This window comes from Mobula birostris, chromosome 25 (assembly GCF_030028105.1).
Source record: "Mobula birostris isolate sMobBir1 chromosome 25, sMobBir1.hap1, whole genome shotgun sequence".
Taxonomy (NCBI): domain Eukaryota; kingdom Metazoa; phylum Chordata; class Chondrichthyes; order Myliobatiformes; family Myliobatidae; genus Mobula; species Mobula birostris.
The window spans coordinates 53,064,724-53,088,992 of record NC_092394.1 but is presented as its reverse complement, the minus strand read 5'-3'; the positions used below and the strand labels follow the sequence as shown (position 1 = coordinate 53,088,992).

At 47.1% G+C, this 24,269-nt stretch overlaps 1 protein-coding gene across 12 annotated transcripts in view; it reads left to right on the top strand.

Moving 5' to 3' along the window:
* The window catches only part of camkk1a (calcium/calmodulin-dependent protein kinase kinase 1, alpha a), a 236,466-nt gene extending 217,088 nt beyond the window's left edge, over nt 1–19,378 (top strand). For 11 of the 12 annotated variants that reach the window (XM_072243529.1, XM_072243524.1, XM_072243528.1 and 8 more), the window contains one exon: nt 14,271–19,378. In XM_072243529.1, coding sequence (XP_072099630.1) covers nt 14,271–14,343 — 73 coding nt within the window. In that variant the 3' untranslated portion in view covers nt 14,344–19,378. The remainder of the gene's footprint in view (nt 1–14,270) is intronic. The other variant, XR_011883155.1, reaches the window with a different exon arrangement.
* The last annotated feature ends 4,891 nt before the right edge of the window (nt 19,379–24,269 follow it).

The following is a 24,269-nucleotide window of genomic DNA, read 5'->3' as shown; positions in this document are numbered from 1 at the left end:
TTTTCCATACATTGATTGGGACTCCCATACTGTTAGGGGTCCAGATGGTTTAGAGTTTGTAAAATGTGTTCAGGAAAGTTTTCTAAATCAATATATAGAGGGACCAACTAGAGGGGATGCAATATTGGATCTCCTGTTAGGAAACGAGTTAGGACAAGTGACGGAAGTCTGTGTAGGGGAACACTTTGGTTCCAGTGATCATAACACTGTTAGTTTCAATTTGATCATGGACAAGGATAGATCAGGTCCTAGGGTTGAGGTTCTGAACTGGAAGAAGGCCAAATTTGAAGAAATGAGAAAGGATCTAAAAAGCGTGGACTGGGACAGGTTGTTCTCTGGCAAAGATGTGATTGGTAGGTGGGAAGCCTTCAAAGGGGAAATTTTGACAGTGCAGAGTTTGTATGTTCCTGTCAGGATTAAAGGCAAATTGAATAGGAATAAGGAACCTTGGTTCTCAAGGGATATTGCAACTCTGATAAAGAAGAAGAGGGAGTATGAAATGTATAGGAAACAGGGAGTAAATCAGGTGCTTGAGGAGTATAAGAAGTGCAAGAAAATACTTAAGAAAATAATCAGCAGGGCTAAAAGAAGACCTGAGGTTGCCTTGGCAGTCAAAGTGAAGGATAATCCAAAGAGCTTTTACAGGTATATTAAGAGCAAAAGGATTGTAAGGGATAAAATTGGTCCTCTTGAAGATCAGAGTGGTCGGCTATGTGCGGAACCAAAGGAAGTGGGGGAGATCTTAAATAGGTTTTTTGCGTCTGTATTTACTAAGGAAACTGGCATGAAGTCTATGGAATTGAGGGAATCAAGTAGTGAGATCATGGAAACTGTACAGATTGAAAAGGAGGATGTGCTTGCTGTCTTGAGGAAAATTAAAGTGGATAAATCCCCGGGACCTGACAGAGTGTTCCCACGGACCTTGAAGGAGACTAGTGTTGAAATTGCAGGGGCCCTGGCAGAAATATTTAAAATGTCGCTGTCTACGGGTGAGGTGCTGGAGGATTGGAGAATGGCTCATGTTGTTCCGTTGTTTAAAAAAGGATCGAAAGTAATCCGGGAAATTATAGACCGGTGAGTTTAACGTCGGTAGTGGGTAAGTTATTGGAGGGAGTACTAAGAGACAGAATCTACAAGCATTTGGATAGACAGGGGCTTATTAGGGAGAGTCAACAGGGCTTTGTGCGTGGTAGGTCATGTTTGACCAATCTATTGGAGTTTTTCGAGGAGGTTACCAGGAAACTGGATGAAGGGAAGGCAGTGGATATTGTCTACATGGATTTCAGTAAGGCCTTTGACAAGGTCCCGCATGGGAGGTTAGTTAGGAAAATTCAGTCGCTAGGTATACATGGAGAAGTGGTAAATTGGATTAGACATTGGCTCAATGGAAGAAGCCAAAGAGTGGTGGTAGAGAATTGCTTCTCTGAGTGGAGGCCTGTGACTAGTGGTGTGCCACAGGGATCAGTGCTGGGTCCATTGTTATTTGTCATCTATATCAATGATCTGGATGATAATGTGGTAAATTGGATCAGCAAATTTGCTGATGATACAAAGATTAGAGGTGTAGTAGACAGTGAGGAAGGTTTTCAGAGCAGCCTGCAGAGGAACTTGGACCAGCTGGAAAAATGGGCTGATAAATGGCAGATGGAGTTTAATACAGACAAGTGTGAGGTATTGCACGTTGGAAGGACAAATCAAGGTAGAACATACAGGGTTAATGGTAAGTCACTGAGGAGTGCAGTGGAACAGAGGGATCTGGGAATAAAGATACAAAATTCCCTAAAAGTGGCGTCACAGGTAGATAGGGTCATAAAGAGAGCTTTTGGTACATTGGCCTTTATTAATCAAAGTATTGAGTATAACAGCTGGAATGTTATGAGGTTGTATAAGGCATTGGTGAGGCCGAATCTGGAGTATTGTGTTCAGTTTTGGTCACCAAATTACAGGAAGGATATAAATAAGGTTGAAAGAGTGCAGAGAAGGTTTACAAGGATGTTGCTGGGACTTGAGAAACTCAGTTACAGAGGAAGGTTGAATAGGTTAGGACTTTATTCCCTGGAGCGTAGAAGAATGAGGGGAGATTTGATAGAGATATATAAAATTATGATGGGTATAGATAGAGTGAATGCAAGCAGGCTTTTTCCACTGAGGCAAGGGGAGAAAAAAACCAGAGGACATGGGTTAAGGGTGAGGGGGGAAAAGTTTAAAGGGAACATTGGGGGGGGCTTCTTCACACAGAGAGTGGTGGGAGTATGGAATGAGCTGCCAGATGAGGTGGTAAATGTGGGTTCTTTTTTAACATTTAAGAATAAATTGGTCAGATACATGGATGGGAGGTGTATGGAGGGATATGGTCCGTGTGCAGGTCAGTGGGACTAGGCAGAAAATGGTTTGGCACAGCCAAGAAGGGCCAAAAGGCCTGTTTCTGTGCTGTAGTTTCTATGGTTCTATGGTTCTAAATGGCATCAGTCCCACAAATTTAAACAAATAGGTAGAGATAAACTTCAGTTTCTTCAGCTGTGCGGCGGTTCTCCACAAGAACGTTGTGTAGAGTAACTCTCCCTGCAAACCTCAGCAAGCACGGGAAGCTGTTTCTTTTGGTTGGTTGGTGTCCCTCCAGAGGGACATTAAGAGGCCCAGTCTATTTCAGTGCTAATGGATAACCTACTCAAATTATCCCAAAAGCAGAGTGGATTGGCACTGTTGTCTCAGTAGCTGTGATTTTTAAAAGTATAGACTAAAACAAATCCTTTATCTTCCTTGTGAGGAATGTACCCACAATCAACTTGGATGGAGCTTTATTAATGGCATATTACACTAAGCAAGTTCCCTAATAACAGTAAAATATTTCTGAATACTAATTCCTTTATCTTTTCACAATTTGCATTTTGCTGCCAGGGATAAGAACCTGTTTCCATATTCCTCAAAAAGGCCCACTTCGTTACGGTGACTTAATTGTGTGTGGAGTCTGTTCACGTTCAAAGTAAATTTATTATCAAAGTACATGCATGTCACCACATATAAACCTGAGATTCATTTTCTTCCAGGCATACTCAATAAATCCAATAACCACAGTAGGATCAATTAAAGACCGCAGCAACAGGTTGGGCAATCAGTGCGCGAAAGACAACAAACTGAAAATGCAAAAAGAAAAAGAAAAATAATAATACTAATAACAAGTAAGCAATACGTATCGAGAACATGAGATGGGAGTCCTCGAGAGTCCATAGGTTTTGGGAACAGTTCAGTGATGGGGCAAGTGAGGTTGAGTGGAATTATCTCCTCTGGTTCAGGAGCCTGATGGTTGAGGGGTAATGACTATTCCTGAACCTGGTGCTGTGAGTTCTGAGACTCCTGTACCATCTTCCTGACAGCAGCGGCGAGCAGAGAGCATGACCTGGCTGGTGGGAGTTTCTGATGATAGATGCTGCTTTCCTGTGACAACGCTTCGTATAGATGTGCTCAACGGTGGGGAGGGATTTACCCGTGATGGACTGGGTTGTATCCACGACTTTTTGTAGGGTTTTCCTTTTAAGGGCATTGCTGTTTCCGTACCAGGCTGTGATGCAGCCAGTCAATCTACTCTCCACCACACATGAGTAGAAGTTTCTCAAAGTTTTAGATATCACACCGAATCTGCGCAAACTTCTAAGGAAGTAGAGGTGTTGCCGTGGCTTCTTAATAATTACACTTCCTGGCTGGGGCCAGGACAGGACTTCTGAAATGATGATGCCAAGGAATTTAAAGTTGCTGGTCCTCTGCAGCTCTGATCCTGTGATGAGGACTGGTTCATGGACCTCTGGTTTCCCCTTTCTGAAGTCAATAATCAGCTTCTTGGTTTTGCTGACATTGTGGTGGCACCACTCAGCCAGGTTTTCAATCTCCCTCCTATATGCTAATTCATCACTACCTTTGATTTGGCTACGACAGTAGTGTCTTCAACAAACTTACATTTTTTTGTGTCTAATGTTTTTTTTGTGTGTTCATGATTATGTCTTAACCACTCTATCTCCCTGTGTTGCTACTTTTAGTGAGCTGTGGACTTCTACCCCAAGATCCCTCTGTACATCAATGCCTCTGAGGATCCAGATTTCTTCCTATGTATTTCTTCTGTTTGACCCCCCCCCAGCCAAGACTTATCCTGATTAAATTCTGTCTGCCATTTCTCTGCCCACATCTCCAACTGGTCTATATCATAGAAACATAGAAAACCTACAGCACAATACAGGCCCTTCGGCCCACAATGCTGTGCCGAACATGTACTTACTTTAGAAATTACCTAGGGTTACCCATAGCCCTCTATTTTTCTAAGTTCCATGTACCTATCCAGGAGTCTCTTAAAAGACCCTATTGTATTCACCTCCACCACTGTCGCCAGCAGCCCATTCCATGCACTCATCACTCTCTGCATAAAAACTTATCCCTGGTATCTTCTCTGTATCTACTTTCAAGCACCTTAAACCTGTGCCCTCTCATAATAGCCATTACAACCCTGGGAAAAAGCTTCTGACTACCCACATGATCAATGCCTCTCATTATCTTGTACAACTCTATCAGGTCACCTCTCATCCTCTGTCGCTCCAAGGAGAAAAGGCCGAGTTCACTCAACCTATTCTCATAAGTCATGCTCCCCAATCCAGGCAACATCCTTGTAAATCTCCTCTGCACCCTTTCTATGGTTTCCACATCCTTCCTGTAGTGAGGCGACCAGAACTGAACACAGTACTCCAAGTGGGTTCTGGCCAGGGTCCTATATAGCTGCAACATTACATCTCGGCTCCTAAACTCAATTCCACGGTTGATGAAGGCCAATGCACTGTACGCCTTCTTAACCACAGAGTCAACCTGCGCAGCAGCTTTGAGTGTCCTATGGTCTCAGACCCCAAGATCCCTTTGATCCTTCACACTGCCAAGAGTCTTACATTTAATACTATATTCTGCCGTCATATTTGACCTATCAAAATGAACCACCTCACACTTATCTGAGTTGAACTCCATCTCCATTTCTCAGCCCAGTTTTGCTTCCTATCGATGCCCTGCTGTAACCTCTGACAGCTCTCCACACTACCCACAACACCTCCAACCTTTGTGTCATCAGCAAATTGACTAACCCATCCCTCCACTTCCTCATCCAGGTCATTTATAAAAATCACAAAGAGAAGGGGTCCCAGAACAGATCCCTGAGGCACCCCACTGGTGACTGACCTCCATGCAGAATATGACTTGTCTACAACCGCTCTTTGCCTTCTGTGGGCAAGCCAGTTCTGGATCCACAAAGCAATATCCCCTCGGATCCCATGTCTCCTTACTTTCTCAATAAGCCTTGCATGAGGTACCTTATCAAATGCCTTGCTAAATCCATATACACTACATCTACTACTCTACCTTCATCAATATCCTGCTGCATCCTTTGACAACCTGTCTCACTGTCCACAATCCTACCATTTCTTGTGTTTTCTACAAACTTAATAATCAGCCTAACTTCATTTTCATCCAAATTATTTATAGATACTTCAAATAACAGAAATTCCAGCACTGACCCTTGTGGAACATGACTGGTCACAGGCTTCCAGTCAGAATAAAACATCTCCAGCACTTCCAGTAAGACCAATTTAGAATCCAGTCTAACAAGTTTCCATGAATTTCCTGTGAAATTCCCTACAAAGAGGGACCACTTTGAAATCTGTACTAAAGTCAATGTACACAACATCTACTGCCCGACCACCATCATTCATCTTTGTAATCTCAGAGCGCTCAGCCAAGTTTGTATGACATGACTTTGGCCTGAGAAAGCCATGCTGACTATCCCTAATAAGTCTGTGCTTTTCCAGATGCGATTAGGTCCTAACCTTAAGAATCTTCTCTAACAATTTCCCTACCACTGATGTGAGGCTCACTCCCCTATAATTTACTGGGTAATCCTGATTACCCATCTTATTGAGACGGAGCAACACTGGTGTTTCTACAGTCCCCTGGGTCCTCACCTGTAATTAAAGAGGATACAAAGATCTTGGTCAAAGCCCGAGAAATCTCCTCTCTTACCTCTCTCAGTGTCCTGGGATAGGTGCCATCAAGTTCCGGAGACTTATCCACCCCAATGCTCCTCGGGAGGCCCAACACTACCTCCTTTTTGAATAGAGAGACAGAGAAACTATTTTCATTGGTGTAAGAGTTGGAAAGTTGATGAGAATAAAATATTTTGACACAGTGAATGGTTGGGGTCAGAGGTGCGCTGCTGGGTAAGGGGTGTCAGGGAGCTGGATAAATATCAGAAAGGAAAGGACGACTGTGAACATTTCACACTTAACCTCGGGCTGGAACTGCTCCTCACAATTCTTAAAGATAATTCGATCCAGAGAAGACTTCCAAACTGAGCAACAGCAGTCATTTTAATACCCCTCCGATGCTGGAGCAAGCGATTTCCACCTTCTCCAATCCATGGGGAAAGAAACAGGTTTTCAAAGAGCATCATAAAGGAGTAGAAAGAGGTAAAAAGCTAAAGAGGTTTGGAGATGGGATTGCAGTGCTTAGGACCTTGAGTCACAGCCCTCGATGTTAGGACAAAAAAGTGCAGTTACTGATGAATTCAAAACTGAGGGTGAAGGCACTTATAAGAATAGCGATGGGACAAACCTTGGAGAGGTTGGATGGGAATTATTCGCCCGATGCGAAGTCAGTGTGAGCTAATGGTTGGTGAGGTGGGAGGTTACGGATTGCGGAGTGTGGGGGAATGGTCATTTCATTGCTTTCTTCTTGGTGGCAAAGGCTGTTGATTACAGTTTGGGGAGGATGGGGGACATTATTTCATTGTTTTCTGCTTGGCCTGAACCAGTCGGCTTTGAAATAGGTCTCTTCAGAGTGCAATACAAGTTGGCACATTGTGGCACTCTGTGCTCAGCAACCATGTTCCAGCGCTAAGGTAACAAAAACGGGCATTGGTAAAGGAGAGGATGATAATTATAGGACATCCTGATTACCATAATTAGACAGGGGTGGAGCAAATGGAGTGAGCTTTGGACTGTCATGATACCATCTGTTGGAAGAGAGGCCAGGAAAAAAGGCTGCATTTAATTGGAAAATTGGGAGCTAAGTAAATGGTAATCATAATATTCTGAGACGCATTGAGTACAAGGTTACTAACTAAGGACAATGGAACTATAGGGTTCAAAGCAGATAGATGAATGGATTGGAGGGTCAGGATCCAAACATAAAAGACTTCAGGTTGTGTGGAACTAAGACAGGACAAGGTTGCTGTTCTTGAAGTGCCAACATCTAAAATGACCTTTGTCAGATGGTATAAATACCTGCTGTTGCTTCTCTTCCAGGAATGGCAGGCATTAGGAAGCTCTGTTCTCTGTGCAGTGTGATTTCCATCTCTGTCTCTTGTGGAATGGATTTCATGGCTGCTCTGGGCTGCAGGCACCTTTTTCCAGGTGGGATCTTGGCTTGAGGCTGCATGCCAACTTGCCTTTATATCACAGCTCAGGGTTCTCAGGAACAGAACGCTGTTGAATCCTGGGGAAGATCTGGTTATAAAATATTGAATTCAGTATTGAATCCCAAAGGCAGCAGTGTTTCCAGATGGAAGGAGAGATGTTCTGCCCCAAGCTTGCATTGGGCTTCATTGGAACCTGATAGACACAGGACGGAATGGGAGAGAGATGGCGAATTAAAGGAACAGGCAACTAGGAGCTCACTGACTGCCCAGAGTGCTCGTGCAGAGTAGGCATGATCTCTCCAGATAGATCACATTGCAGGGCGCCAGAGGAGAAGGGCAAGTTAATTCCTACTTCACTTGAAAGGATTGTTGAGATCACTGGATGGAGAGAGCAGGTGAGACAAAGGGCAAGAGTCACCTGTGGGATGGTCTCAGCAGATTAGGTAGGTGGAAGAGAGCAGTGAGATGCAAACAGAGCTGTCTGTCCACAATGCCGGAAGCGGAGGGGAATGTCTGGACTGTGACCAGCCTGAGTTCCAGGATTTGGATCTTGAGCAACAGCTGATGCTAATATGTCCACCCATGAGGCTGTGTCTGTGAACAACATGATTCAGGGGAAATCCCTGTATCTCAGGACAGGGCTGTGTCTGTGTACAACACGATTCACGGTAAATCCCTGTATCTCAGGACAGGGCTGTGTCTGTGAACAACATGATTCACGGTAAATCCCTGTATCTCAGGACAGGGCTGTGTCTGTGAACAACATGATTCAGGGAAAATCCCTGTATCTCTGGGCAGGGTTGTGTCTGTGTACAACATGATTCAAGGGAAATCCCTCTGCATCAGGACAGGGCTGTGTCTGTGTACAACATGATTCAGGGGAAATCGCTGTACCTCAGGGCAGGGTTGTGTCTGTGTACAACATGATTCAGAGAACATCGCTGTATCTCAGGGCAGGGTTGTGTCTGTGTACAACATGATTCAGGGAAAATCCCTGTACCTCAGGGCAGGATTGTGTCTGTGTACAACATGATTCAGGGAAAATCGCTGTACCTCAGGGCAGGGTTGTGTCTGTGTACAACATGATTCAGAGAACATCGCTGTATCTCAGGGCAGGGTTGTGTCTGTGTACAACATGATTCAGGGAAAATCGCTGTACCTCAGGGCAGGATTGTGTCTGTGTACAACATGATTCAGGGAAAATCGCTGTACCTCAGGGCAGGGTTGTGTCTGTGTACAACATGATTCAAGGGAAATCCCTGTATCTCAGGACAGGGCTGTGTCTGAATGGTATGATTCGGGGGGACAATTTACAACGATCAATTAACCTAGTAAGTAGTTTGTCTTTGGACTGTGGGAGGAAGCTGGAGCTCCTGGAGGAAACCCTTGTATAAACTCCTTACAGATGGCGCTGTCATTGAAATCTGAACTGTGGATGTCCCGCTATGCCACCATGTTGTTATTCCTGTTAATGCTCCAGCGTATTTACATTTCACTTTTCATGTTACGCAGTGCTATAATGCATTTTTCTTTGCACCCAGTCAGTCTGAAGGAGCTGCAGATTGAACTTCCAGCATTTGAGTATCAGCTTGTCACAGAAAGTTGAAACAGACAAGCACTCCAGATCCCGGCTCCTGACCTTGGTGTTCCCCACCCAGCTCCGGCTATGGCTGCACACTCCTCTCAACCTTAGACCAGTGAGTGAACCAGTGCCAAATTTTCATCGGTTCTGAACTGCTAGCATTTCACTGTGTGATGTAGTCAGAGCTGTGGGACTATTCCTTCCAGCCATCTAATGATCATTCTGATTGGTGCTATTTCACTGTACTCGAGGCCAGTTCTTAGGCCTTCAGTATCTGTGCATTTAGTGCTCATTGCGTGATGTAGTCAGAGCTCTGGGACTTTTCTGACCAACCATCTAATGATCATTCTGATTGGTGCTCTCGTAGTTAGGTTATGTTGAGGTCCTGTTTCGGCATGGTATGGCTGCTGCTCATTTCTCCTTCCAGGCCTACAAGATAAGTTCCATCCAGCACGGCTCTGACCTGTTTCTCACCTCGCAAAGTTATTCCATGGATTCCGAGCTGCTGCTTCCCTTTCTGCTGTTCAGCGGATTTGGGATCGCAGCAAGTATGGCAATTTCCAATGTGCTTTTGACTCTGATACCAAGTAGTGCCAGTAGCCATTGCGGACCAATTTAGGGCCCACTACCTGTTCTAGTTTAAATTAAGCCCTCCTCAGACAGTGGAGCTCACGTGTCTACAGAACTGGACTCTGGGCTTGAGCAGAATTGGAATTGGTTGATTATTATCACATGTGCTGAGGAACAGGGAAAACTGTCTTGCAGACAGATCAATTTATTACTCAGTACATCGAGGTAAAACTATTACTGAGTACAGAATGAAGTGTAACGGCTATAGAGAAAGTGCAGGGGACGTGGACAATGTACAACAGATGCAGCTGAGGCAGAAAGTGCACAGGCAGGTTAGAGTCACAACCAGTCTTCAACATTACGTATGTGTCCACAGACTCGGATACATTATTTGCTTTGCTGAATACTAACAAGGACCTGCTTCTATGCCCCACCGCTTGTACATGTCCTGGGTGTGACTGAAACCGCTATAGGAGCTGACGGGCTCAGCCTGTGACATTTCCACTAACCATGACCACAAGACTTCATTCTCTCCCCCACAGAACTCAGCTTCTACACCGACCTGGGCACCAGAACAGAGGGTGAGCACGCACAAGAGCTCGGCTCACCCTAGTGCACGCACAGGAGCTCGGCTCACCACAGTGCACGCACAGGAGCTCGGCTCACCCTAGTGCACGCACAGGAGCTCGGCTCACCACAGTGCACGCACAGGAGCTCGGCTCACCACAGTGCACGCACAGGAGCTCGGCTCACCCTAGTGCACGCACAGGAGCTCGGCTCACCACAGTGCACGCACAGGAGCTCCGCTCACCACGGTACACGCACAGGAGCTCGGCTCACCACGGTACACGCACAGGAGCTCGGCTCACCACGGTGCACGCACAGGAGCTCCGCTCACCACGGTGCACGCACAGGAGCTCGGCTCACCCTAGTGCAGGCACAGCAGCTCCGCTCACTGCAGTGCACGCACAGGAGCTCGGCTCACCGCAGTGCACGCACAGGAGCTCGGCTCACCCTAGTGCAGGCACAGGAGCTCTGCTCACCGCACTGCACGCACAGGAGCTCGGCTCACCCTAGTGCACGCACAGCAGCTCCGCTCACTGCAGTGCACACACAGGAGCTCGGCTCACCGCAGTGCACGCACAGGAGCTCGGCTCACCCTAGTGCAGGCACAGGAGCTCTGCTCACCCTAGTGCACGCACAGGAGCTCTGCTCACCACGGTGCACGCACAGGAGCTCCGCTCACCCTAGTGCAGGCACAGGAGCTCCACTCACTGCAGTGCACGCACAGGAGCTCCGCTCACCCTAGTGCAGGCACAGCAGCTCCGCTCACCCTAGTGCACGCACAGGAGCTCTGCTCACCGCAGTGCACGTACAGGAGCTTGGCTCACTGCGGTGCAGGCACAGGAGCTCCGCTCACCCTAGTGCACGCACAGGAGCTCGGCTCAACGCACAGGAGCTTGGCTTAATACAGTGCACGCACAGGAGCTCCGCTCATCGTGGTGCACGCACAGGAGCTCGGCTCACCCTAGTGCACGCACAGGAGCTCGGCTCACCCCGGTGCACGCACAGGAGCTCCGCTCACCGTGGTGCACGCACAGGAGCTCGGCTCACCCCGGTGCACGCACAGGAGCTCCGCTCACCGTGGTGCACGCACAGGAGCTCGGCTCACCCTAGTGCACGCACAGGAGCTCCGCTCACCCCGGTGCACGCACAGGAGCTGGGCTCACCGCGGTACACGCACAGGAGCTCCGCTCACCCTAGTGCACGCACAGGAGCTCGGCTAACCACGGTGCACGCACAGGAGCTCCGCTCACCCTAGTGCACGCACAGGAGCTCGGCTCACCGCGGTGCACGCACAGGAGCTCGGCTCACCGCGGTGCACGCACAGGAGCTCGGCTCACCGCGGTGCACGCACAGGAGCTCCGCTCACCGCGGTGCACACACAGCACCCTTCCCTTGTCTCTTTCGAGGTTCCTTACTGAAGTGAACATGGTACAGCCATGGTGTGATGAGGGGAAGTGAAAAAGAGTTGGAGGGTGATGTGGCAGTGAGCGAAGAGTAAGGGAGCAGCATTCCTGTCAACGTGCAGTGCCTTCCGGCAAATTTCTGTCGACAGGGAATGCATCCTGGCGAATTTCTGTCTATGTGTAGCACATTCCGGCGAATTCCTTTCGACATGCAATGCTTTCTGGCTAATTTCTGTCGACATGCAGCACATTCCGGCAAATTCCTATTGACATGCTGCACACTCCGGCGAATTTCTGTTGACGTGCGGCACATTCAGGTGAATTCCTGCCGACGCGCCGCGCATGCCGGTGAATTCCTGCCAACGCAAAGCGCATACTGGTGAATTCCTGTCGACACGGTGCGCATTCCGGTGAATTGTGACACATCGGGAACCTTACCTATTTTGCCTCTACTAAGTGGTTGCCCCAATTAGCCAAAGTTTCACCTTTTAGCTGAGTAACAAGTTATGTATTTAAATGAAATACAGTACAAATTAGAACACTACCAATACCTCTGGTGACTATCTGTTGTATCCAATGATAACAGGAAACCTGTGAGGGAGAGTTTTAAAAGTAAGGAAGCTGTTTCACTGTGGCAGTTCTACTCCCTTGACTTTGGAAGTCTGTGTACAGAGGTACAAGTGGACATTGCAACTGGGGTCTTCCCTGGTTGGAATGATGACCATGACCTCTTCTGTGCCTTGTGCCCTTGGCCCTCCATGTAGCATTTCTCTCCTGCTGTTGGATTTCATACTCCCAGACTGACAGAGATGCCTTTGCTTGCTGGGACAGGCAAGTCCCTATCTCACCAGGGTATGAAACCTGCTGCCTACCCTCACCCGGTTTAGTCTGCCTGTCAAAGTGGTGGACCTGGGTGTGGACACTGTCACATGCAAACAGCGACTTGGAGGCACAGCTGAGAGTTGAGAGTCTGGTGGGGACCAAAGGCAAGACTCAAGATGACTGTCCATACCTTTAAATTCTTTGTAGTTGCCAACTGGTTGAAGGGGTGGAAAGATTTTATTTTCACTCCTGGCGTTTCCAAGACTGAATGCTCGAAACCGCAGTGAGCAAAACAGTTCTCAATTGTCTTGCTGTTTATTTCTCACCAGCTATCAGTGACAAAAATCGCTGCTTTTTGGACACAAATGTGCACAACTGATGCTATTGAAAAGCTGTTTGCTGTAAGCTCAGTGTAGTGTGTAACGGTCACACAAGTGCACGTGACTGACACTAGTTGGAAACTGTTCGGCAAAGTCTCCTGTCCTCATTAAGCAGCAGAGTGACCCAAATAAATGAAGAGAATCCCGGCTATTATCTCAATTAGTTTTTGTTCTTTAAGAGCTGTCCCAAATACACGACTGCCTCCTGTTAGACTGTTTGAGGTAACTTATTTTTATTCTTTCTTACTTCTAATATTTGTATATCTGTGCACTTTTAATGCTGCTGTGACACTGTGATTTCCTTTGGGATCAATGACCGATGACCCAATGCACCATATGTTACTAACTATTTCAGCTGGCCATGTGTTCCACTTGAGGGGGACTTGCAGTGGTGTGGGATTTCCATCTGTTCGCTGCCAGAAGCTCGTGTTGTGTTGATTGGACAGACATGACGATACGGCCTAGCAAAGCTCACAGACCCCATGTTCTCTGTTTGCACCCCAGATGAACACAGACCATCCCCATTGATAGTACAGCCTAGCAAAGCTCACAGACCCCATGTTCTCTGTTTGCACCCCAGATGAACACAGACCATCCCCATTGATAGTACAGCCTAGCAAAGCTCACAGACCCCATGTTCTCTGTTTGCATCCCAGATAAACACAGACCATCCCCATTATTTTCCATTGATGGAGGAAGGCTGTGGATGAAGTTGCAGTTCACTTCACTGCTTAAAGGTTAATATTAAAGGTTGTTTCAATGTACACGTGACAAATAAGACAGTGAAATATGTTGTTTGTGTCAATGACCAGCCTGCCAGTGCCTCCACGCTTCCAGTGCCAACGTGGCATGCCCACAACCAACTAAACCTTACTTGCCACGTCGCCAGCTGGGGTTTCCTCAATGCGCTCGAAGCGATGGGATCTCTCCTGCTATCCCGGTTTATTCCTTAGACCATTGTGCCTGTCACGCTGGGCACCTGCGAGCACAGATAGTGCTGTCTGGCTGTATCGCTCCAGGCTATTCCCATGGAGGGTGACTGTCATGTCCAGTCAGATTGGGAAGGGTTTGCCCACCTGGAATCCAGTGACAGAGCAGAAAGGCTCTGTGGCCCGAGGGCTGGTGCCGAACCTGCAATCCACTGACCTCCTGGGCAATGCTGGTAAATACTTAGAAGCATAAGTAAGAGCAAGTTACAATTTCAAAATTGCTTTCCTCATGTTAATAGCTTTAAATATGCTTTTTGAGCATTTTACTTGTTTATGTTTACAATGTAATACAATCCATTTTACTTTGGCAAGTTTTGCTGACTGTCGGAGCTGGTCAAGATGTTTCTGGCTCGGTTTCTTCCCAGGCCACCTGCCAGTGCTTGAATCTTCCACTGAATACGGCCCAGTCAATATCTCTGGTGCCCACTCCGCTGAATCTGGCACCTGGCCTGGGAACAAGGGTGCGATGCATCCCGGGGTGCAGTCCGGTACTAACACATCTCACTGTCCCTGTTGCAGGAAGCAAGTGAGTGGGGACGCAGGAAAAGACAGTGAGCTGCCGGATGTGTGTGAGGACGAGGCCATTTCCTGAGGGCCTGAAGCTCATGCATGCTGCATTCAGCCTGTCGCACGCTCGTTTCCAACCTGTCTTCGCTCTTCATTACCACGCGGCCTTCCATGGACTACAGCTTCCGATTAAACCCGAGAGGGGTCCTGACCAGCTGGCAGATGTGACCACAAGGGCAAGGCGAGGAAGTGAAATGGTTCCCCCGCTCTTGAAGTTTCCTCATTGGACGAGACGGATTGTGTCGCTGTGGAAGGTCAGTGTGCTCAGCCTGCACCAGCTCGCCGTCCTGTGAACTGCTTCCGGGTTACCGAGTGACCCTCTATCATCCATCCTCCGCCGCCAGACAGAACCCTAGAAACGGGACACATCAGGAGCTTCAGTGCAGGTGACGAGGGTCAGAAACCGACTTGTACCATCAACCTCATGTCCTGTTGCCCTGGACTGGGAGGGTGCAGGCTGTTCTGTTCTCTGTGATCCTGTCAGGGTGACGTGCAGTGGCCAGGACTCTCCCCAAGGTCAAAGGTTATTGTCGTCTGCACAAGTACAGTGAAAAACTTACTTGCCGCAGCATCGCAGGCACAGAGCGTCAGGGACACGACATTCACAAGCAAAGCATAGCTCGTACAAAATTCTAAAAGGAACAAAATTAGTACAAAACAAGACAAAGTTGTACTGTAGTGGCAAGTGATCCGTGTTGCTATACTGAGGTGGTGGTTAGGGTTTAAGTACCAAGTGGTTGAAGCTGTTCTTGAACCTGGTGGTGTGAGACTTGAGACAGATCCCCGGTGTGGATCTTTGATGTTGGACGTTGCCTTCTCGAGTAGTGCGTCCAGTAGATACTAGCAATGGTGGGGAGAGATTTGCCTGTGATTGATATATTGACCAACACCACTAACACGTATATCTGTCCCCTGAATGACGTAGTTTAGCAAATTATTTGATTTAATAAACAGAAGTTTATTCAAATGACCACAGTATCTCAGAACATTGGATCTTCATAAAACACTGCTCACTGTAACAAATTAAAATACGGTTATCACTATCGAGCCCCCGATGGGATCACTGGTCCTGGAAATTCCCTTTTGTACTCATGAGTACCATGAGTGTCTTCTCCAGGGACATGGGCATGGACATGACCCTAAAAGAGGGACAGGCAATCAGCTCTGGCAGACCCCCCGACTGCCCACCATCTTGGCCAGGCCCAGGAGCAAACAGACCAGGAAACCCGCCGTGACCCAGACTCCACCCCTCCCCCACCGCGTGACCTAAGGAGCCCGGGGTTGAACTGCGGCCGGAACCTGAGGAGCAGCCCTTAGAAATACTCAGAGAGAGGCTACAACCTCTCACACTCCATACGTGCACGATGCATCAACTCCCGGCCACAGAAATGACAGGGGGCTGGGGATAGCAAATTGTCCAGCAGATTCATGAAACATAGATAAGTTGCCACGTTAATGACTGGGATGATTCACGATTTGTTGATGTGCTTGGGTAGAGCTTTGTGGATGTGGGCTGCAGGAAGGTGATCCTGAGGGTGGGCAAGAGGTGATGAGGCTTTCCAGGTGTCACCTCATCCATTGGATTACCTGTCCAGTGAGATGCCTACCTTTGCTGGGGGTGGCACAGGTGAGCGGTGGAATGGAAGAGCATTCTAGCCTGCCTTGGGTCATCAGGCACAGTATGGACACGTCCTTTAGGACCCCCAGAGATCCCTTGGAATCAAGAGGCAGCAGTGAAGGTTACTAGGTTGGAGTGAGTGGGGGGGGGGGGTCATTTTTGTCTACAGCATGCAAGGGGGAATGGTGAAGCTGACTCCATAACTGGAACTGCCCTGCGATTAATGGAGCAGGTCAGTGGTGAGTGGGGCCTAGCATGAGACCAGGGTGTGACATCCTGAAGAAGGGTCTTGGCCCAAAATGTCGACTGTACTCATTTCCATAGATGCTGCCTGGCCTGCCGAGTTCCTCCAGCATTTTGTGTGTTGCTTGGATTTCCAGCACCTGTAGAGTTTTGTGTCTGTAGCCCATTATTAGTCAGGTGCTAACACCTTGGAAACTTTGGTATACAGGGGACTCAGGATCGTAAATCCATATCTCCCTGAAGATGGCAACACCAGGTAGTGAAGGTTGTGTTTAGCTTGCTTGCCTTCATAGCCAGGTTATTGTGATGAGTGTCAGGAAAACATGGTATAGATGTACAAGACATTGGTTAGGTGAAACATGGAACTGAGTGCGGTCCCAGTCACTGCACTGTGGAACAAATGTGCTGACAGTAGAGAGAGCGCGGAAGAGATTCATCTGGATGTTGCTTGCATTGCAGGGTTTTACTCACAAGGGAAGATTGGATAGACTGCGATTGCTGTCACTGGAGCATTTTGGAGGTTTATAAAATCATAAAGAGCATAGATAGAGTAAATGGTCACAGTCTTTCTCTCAGGGCAGGGGCTTTCTGGTGAGCGGGAAAAGACTTAAAGGGTACCCGAAGAAGAATTTTTGTTGGTAGAAATTAGTAGGTAAATGGAGCTAACTGCCAGAGGAAGTGGTGGACAGGAGTACAATCACATTTAAAATGCTGCGATGATACTTGCCTCTGTGAGGGATTGGGCCAGATGCAGGGAAATGAGATGAATGTAGATAAGCAGCTTGGTCAGCATGGCGCTACGCTGCTTTCACAGTGACTCCACTGGTCTCCAACACCTCAGCCCTGCTCTCTGAACCTGCTACCTCCAATCCCAGCACTGGGGCTCTCACCAGCTCCAGCTGCCTTGCCCATAGCCCCCAGTCCCTGCCTCAGGACTGGCCAGCGGCGGTGTGGGACCTGCCTGTGTAGTGATGGGGAATGGCTACGTGTTGTCGTTAATGCCTTGTGACTGTTGTAGACCGTTAGGTCCTGCTCTACTTGGGGCAGATTTCTGAATGCTCTGCTGATGTCATTAGAGCCACCGGGTATTTCACAGCCGATCCTCACATACACCATACCAGGCACATAAGGCTTTTCTCAGAGCGAGGAACACGTCTGCCCACGCTGAAGAAATCACCAGGTATAAATTATCTTTAAACTCCTTAGGATTAGAGCTTTCATTCTTTGCGGATGAGGGTTGAATCACCCGTTAAAGAGGGAATACTCCCCTCTGTCCCTCTCCATTAATTGAAGGCAGGATCAGTAATAAGACCATAAGATACAAGAGCAGAATTAGGCCATTTGGCCCATCGAATCTGCTCTGCCATTTCATCATGGCTGATCCAATCTTCCTCTCAGCCCCAATCCCCTGCCTTCCCTCTGTATCCTTTCATGCCCTGACCAATCGAATCTATCAACCTCTGCCTTAAATATACATAAAGGTTTGGCCTCCACAGTTGCCTGTGGCTATAATTCTACAGATTCACTGCTCTCAGGTTAAAGAAATTCCTCCTCATCTATGTTCTAAATGGACACCCCTCTATTTTGAGGCTGTGTCCTCTGGTCTAGACTCTCCCACCATTGGAAACATCCTCTCCACATCCACTCTGTCAAGGCCTTTCACCACTCGATAGGTTTCAATGAGGTTACCCCTCATCCTTCTGAATTCTAGTGAACAGAGGCCCAGAGCTATCAAATGCTCTTCATATGACAAGTCATTCAATCCTGGAATCATTTTCACGAACCTCCTTTGACTCCTCCAGTGAACAACCTCTCATTGACGTGAGAACTGGCATATGGCCTACTGCCCTGACTGGCGGTGCTGTGAGGGGTTCGGGGTGAGAGTTGCCCTGCTGGTCAGTGGCACGGCGGAGAGGCAGCAGTGATACTTCGTGAAGAGGGAGAGGCAGTGGCGGCTGGTCTGAGCAGTGTGGCTCGGAGCCACTTCCCAGCAGACTGGGAAATGCCCATGGTTTGGGAAGGTTGTGTGGAGAAGGTGAGGTGGTGTGGGTCACGCTGGACGCTGTGCCCTGCGCCCTGCGGGTGCTGAATGTGACCTCTGCATTCCCCTTCACCCTGGTGCTGCTGAGAACTACGATAGGTGAGGCTTTTAGAGTAACCAGAGTCAGTCGCACACTCCCACAGAAAGGAATGGGACTCCACACTGTTCCACTGTCTTACCCTATGGGTAAAAATCATCCTTCCCCTGCCCCACCTGTCAATCTATACCCTATCCCTACACCCAGGGCCTAGTGCTGCGGCTCCTACCTCAATATACTGCCACACTCAGTCACAGCTGGACCAGACTGGCAATGCCTGGCTCCTTCTGCTTGCCACCCTTGTTCAGCTGGCACTGTGGGCAAATGGTTCATCACCGTCTCACGCATCTGGTGTGAACAGCTGGCGAGGGGAGTTCCTGGGCTGCAGGCCTTGTCTTGGTCACCCACAACCTCTAACTCACTGTTGGTGGGCTGAGCCCCTGGCGAGGGGGTGAATGGACCGGCAGCCTGAGCCCAGCAGGTACTCGATGGGATTTGTCACTGTAGGAAGCGAGTAGCCCAGCAGAAGCTGCATGGACCACCAGTAGCCCTCCATCGGAGAGTGCAGTCCCTCCATAACATGCCTGGCCTTCCGTGCATGGTCCCCAGCTGTATTGTACCCAGCATGGCAACCAAGGTTACATGGTGTGTCTATGTCCTATTGCGGTGCAGCGCATGGAATGCCAGTGGCCACACCGGTCTGTGTGGCTGACGAGACAGTGTGCTCTTTAGTGTCCAGTCCTCTTGCCTTGTAGTCAGGGGCGCTGAACTGTTGTGAAGTCTCCCGGTATCTTTATTTTTACTTTGATCTTGTCGGAATACCCCGTGTCACCCTTCCCGCATCAGCTGGATTGTAAAACTCAGTGTTTGCTGTGACTGATGAACCTACACTGCCCACTACGGTTTATGCATGATGCCACTGTAATTAGTCTGGGGAGAGATGCAACTGTTGTTCTGTACATATGTATTAATACAAAGAGCATATTTTTTGCATGTTTTTATATTCTGAAGGTAAGATGGATCTCCAATAACTTACCCGCAATCAGTGATGATGGACTCATCTGATTCATGGAAAGCAAGATGACTAAATTTAAAGTTCAATAAACTTGTTATATCCTAAACTCTACATGACTTTCAACCTGTGTCTGTTTTGATCTTTGATTATGAGTAGAATATTGCACTTCTCTAATTTTGGCTGATGGTCCTCCCAGGGTTTGTTTGTAAGGTGCTGGGGCCTGCAACAACGGACAAGTTACCGGAGGAACTCGGGACAGTCTCTGGTGTGAAATAAATGGCTGATGGTTCAGGTCAAGACCCCTTATCTGGAAAAATATTTCTGCAATGCCGAGTCTCTCTCATATGTCTCTCATGAAACTTCCCTGCTCCTGGGAGGGTTCCATATGCCTCAGCTTTCCACTTGAGGAAATGTCCTTATCACCATCTGAAATCAGTCCAAAGCCTTGATGAGAGTGATATAACCATATAACAATTACAGCATGGAAACAGGCCATCTCGGCCCTTCTAGTCCATGCTGAACTCTTACTCTCACCTAGTCCCACCGACCTGCACTCAGCCCATAACCCTCCATTCCTCTCCTGTCCATATATCTATCCAATTTAACTTTAAATGACAACATTGAACCTGCCTCAACCACTTCTGCTGCAAGCTCGTTCCACACAGCCACCACTCTCTGAGTAAAGAAGTTCCCCCTCATGTTACCCCTAAACTTTTGCCCTCTAACTCTCAACTCATGTCCTCTTGTTTGAATCTCCCCTACTCTCAATGGAAAAAGCCTATCCACGTCAACTCTATCTATCCTCCTCATAATTTTAAATACCTCTATCGAGTCCCCCCTCAACCTTCTACGTTCCAAAGAATAAAGACCTAACTTGTTCAACTTTTTTCTGTAACTTAGGTGATGAAACCCAGGTAACATTCTAGTAGATCTCCTCTGTACTCTCTCTATTTTACTGACATCTTTCCTATAATTCGGTGACTAGAACTGTACACAATACTCCAAATTTGGCCTTACCAGTGCCTTGTACAATTTCAACATTACATCCCAACTCCTATACTCAGTGCTCTGATTTATAAAGGCTAGCATACCAAAAGCTTTCTTCACCACCCTATCCCCATGAGATTCCACCTTCAGGGAACTATGCACCATTATTCCTAGATCCCTCTGTTCTACTGCATTCTTCAACGCCCTACCATTTGCCATGAACGTCCTATTTTGAGTAGCCCTACCAAAATGTAGCTCACATTTATCAGCATTAAACTCCATCTGCCATCTTTCAGCCCACTCTTCTAACTGGCCTAAATCTCTCTGCAAGCTTTGAAAACCTCACTTCATTATCCACAACTCCACCTATCTTAGTATCATCTGCATACTTACTAATCCAATTTACCATCCCATCATCAAGATCATTAATATATATGACAAACAACATTGGACCCAGTACAGATCCCTGAGGCACACCACTAGTCACCAGCCTCCAATCTGACACACAGTTATCCACCACTACTCTCTGGCGTCTCCCATCCAGCCACTGCTGAATCCATTTTACTACTTCAATATTAATACCTAACGATTGAACCTTCCTAACTAACCTTCTGTGTGGAACCTTGTCAAAGGCCTTACTGGTCCATATAGACAACATCCACCGCTTTACCCTCGTCAACTTTCCTAGCAACCTCTTCAAAAAATTCAACAAGATTTGTCAAACATGACCTTCAACGCACAAATCCATGTTGACTGTTCCTAATCAGACCCTGTCTATCCAGATAATTATATATACCATCTCTAAGAATACTTTCCATCAATTTACCCACCACTGACGTCAAATTCACAGGCCGATAATTGCCAGGTTTACTCTTAGAACCCTTTTTAAACAATGGAACCACATGAGCAATATGCCAATTCTCCAGCACCATCCGGGTTTCTAATGACATTTGAAATATTTCTGTCAGAGCCCCTGCTATTTCCACACTAACTTCCTTCAAGGTCCTAAAGAATATCCTGTCTGGACCCAGAGACTTATCCACTTTTATATTCCTTAAAAGTGCCAGCACTTCCTCTTCTTTAATCATCATAGTTTCCATAACTTCCCTACCCATTTCTCTTACTTTACTAAATTCAATATCTCCTTAGTGAATACCGAAGAAAAGAAATTGTTCAAAATCTCCCCCATCTCTTTTGGCTCCACACATAGCTGTCCACTCTGATTCTCCAAGGGACCAATTTTATTCCTCACTCTCCTTTTGCTATTAATATAACTGTAGAAACCCTTTGGATTTATTTTCTCCTTACTTGTCAAAGCAACCTCACATCTTCTTTTAGCTTTACTAATTTCTTTCTTAAGATTCTTTTTACATTCTTTATATTCCTTGAGCACCTCATTAACTCCAAGCTGCCTATATTTATTGTAGATATCTCTCTCTTTCTGAACCAAGTTTCCAATATCCCTTGAAAACCATGGCTCTCTCAAACTTTTAACATTTCCTTTCAACCTAGCAGCAACATTAAGATTCTGTACCCTCAAAATTTCACCTTTAAATGACCTCCATTTCCCTACTACATCCTTCCCATAAAACAAATTGTCCCAATCCACTCCTTCTGAATCCTTTCGCATCTCCTTAAAATGAGTCTTTCTCCAATCAAAAATCTCAACCCTGGATCCGGACTTAACCTTCTCCATAACTATACTGAAACTAATGGCATTGTGATCACTGGACCCGAAATGCTCCCCAACACAAACCTCCATCACCTGACCTATCTCATTCCCCAACAGGAGATCCAACACTGCCCCTTCTCTAGTTGGTACCTATGTATTGCTGCAAAAAATTATCCTGCACACATTTTACAAACTCCAAACCATCCAGCTCTTTTACAGTATGGGCTTCCCAGTCTATGTGTGGAAAATTAAAATCTCCCACAATCACAACCTTGTGCTTACTACAGATATAACCATACAACAATTACAGCACGGAAACAGGCCATCTCAGCCCTTCTAGTCCGTGCCGAACTCTTACTCTCACCTAGTCCCACCGACCTGCACTCAGCCCATAACCTTCCATTCCTTTCCTGTCCATATAGCTGTCCAATTTAACTTTAAACGACAACATTGAACCTGCTTCAAATATCTGCTATCTCCTCACAAATTTGCTCCTCCAATTCTTGCTCCCCATTTGGTGGTCTATAATACACCCCTATAAGTGTTACTACACCTTTCCCATTCCTCAATTCCACCCGAATAGCCTCCCTAGAGGAGCCCTCTATCCTGCCAGAGCACCACTGTAATATTTTCTCTGACAAGCAATGCAACACCTCCCCCTCTTGTCCCCCTGATTCTATCACACCTGAAGCAATGAAATCCAGGAATATTTAGTTGCCAATCACACCCCTCCTGTAACCATGTTTCACTAATAGCTACCACATCATACTTCCAGGTATCAATCCATGCTTTAAGCTCATCCACCTTTCTTATAATGCTCCTAGCATTAAAATAAAAGTATTTAAGAAATTTTCCACCTCTTACTCTCTGTTTATCACTAATGGTGTAAACAACTTTACTATTTTCTTTTCCTCCTTCTCCCCTACATCTGTTCCTACACTCTGGTTGCCCTCCCCCCTTGTATCTAGTTTAAATCCACTGGAGCCTCTCTAGCAAACCTACCTGCAAGAATATTTGTCCCCCTCCAGTTCAGATGTAAACCGTCCCGCTGGAACAGGTCCCACCTTCTCTGGAAAACTGCCCAATTATCTATAAATCTGAAGCCCTCCCTCCTGCACCACGTGTTGATCTGCGCTATCTTATTATTTCTAAACCCGCCTGCATGTGGCACTGGTAGCAATCCTGAGATTGCTATCTTGGACGTCCTGTCCTTTAACTTGGTGCCTAACTCCCTAAACCCGCCTTTCAGGACCTCCTCACTCTTCCTACCCACGTCATTGGTCCCTACATGGACCACGACATCCGGCTGGAAGTATGCACAGTCTCCCAGGTGAAGGCAAATGCAAGCATCATAAAGGATAGAAAACTGTAAATGATGTGCCCTTATCAAAAAGATGGTGGCGTCCGTCTGTCTTGAAGGACAATAGGTGATTCAGAAGACTGGGTAGATGGTATGGTGAGCCTGGAATACCCAGTCATCAAGATCCCACTTACCGGTGTAGTCCAAAGGAAAGCAAAGCAATACATTTGTCACCAGTTTGGGTGTTGGAAGGATGTTCAATAAAAAAGAATTTCAGGATGTATATTGTATACATTTCTCTGACATTAAATGTATCTACCTATTGATGTCAACTGCCCTAGGTGCTCCATTCCAGATCTGCTGTCTGGGTTTACTCCTGTAGCCTTAATCTCTCCTGAGGCTGCCCGCAAGGCAGAGGGGCTGTTTCCTTATAACTGGGGGTCTGGTTCACAAGCACCGGGTCATGTCCACATGTCGGTGGGCCTGCCTGCTATACGTGCAGGGGCCAGACCTCCTTCCCGTCCTCTGCAGTTTAGTCTGAGTCCGAAAGGAGTTCAGTTTCTGAATATCGTCAGTGAGGAGACACTACATGAGGTTTGCTGTTGGGGAGGCTGTGCACCGGCAGGGAGAGACTTGCACATTCAGCTCTCCTTTTGGTGAGGCTGCTAGCCTGCGACGGAAGCCGAAAGCCAGAGTGACAAACACTACACTCCCACACTAGATGCATCACAAGCATTTGATGCCTTAATTCACAAAAGTGCGAGGTATTTGGGACTTTCACAGTGAACAGTAGTACCCCACAATGTGTTGCAGAACAGAGGTACCTGGGAGTACAAGTACGTGGTTCCCCATAGACGGAATGGTGAACGCAGCTTTTGGCACGCTAGCCTTCATTAGTCAGGGCACTAGTGCAGAAGTTGTGCTGCAGCTGTTCGAGGTTGCATTTGGAATATTGTCTTCAGTTTTGGTCACGTGCTATAGGAAAGATGTCATTAAGCTGAAAGAATGCAGAGCAGACTTACAAAGGTTTTTGCTCGG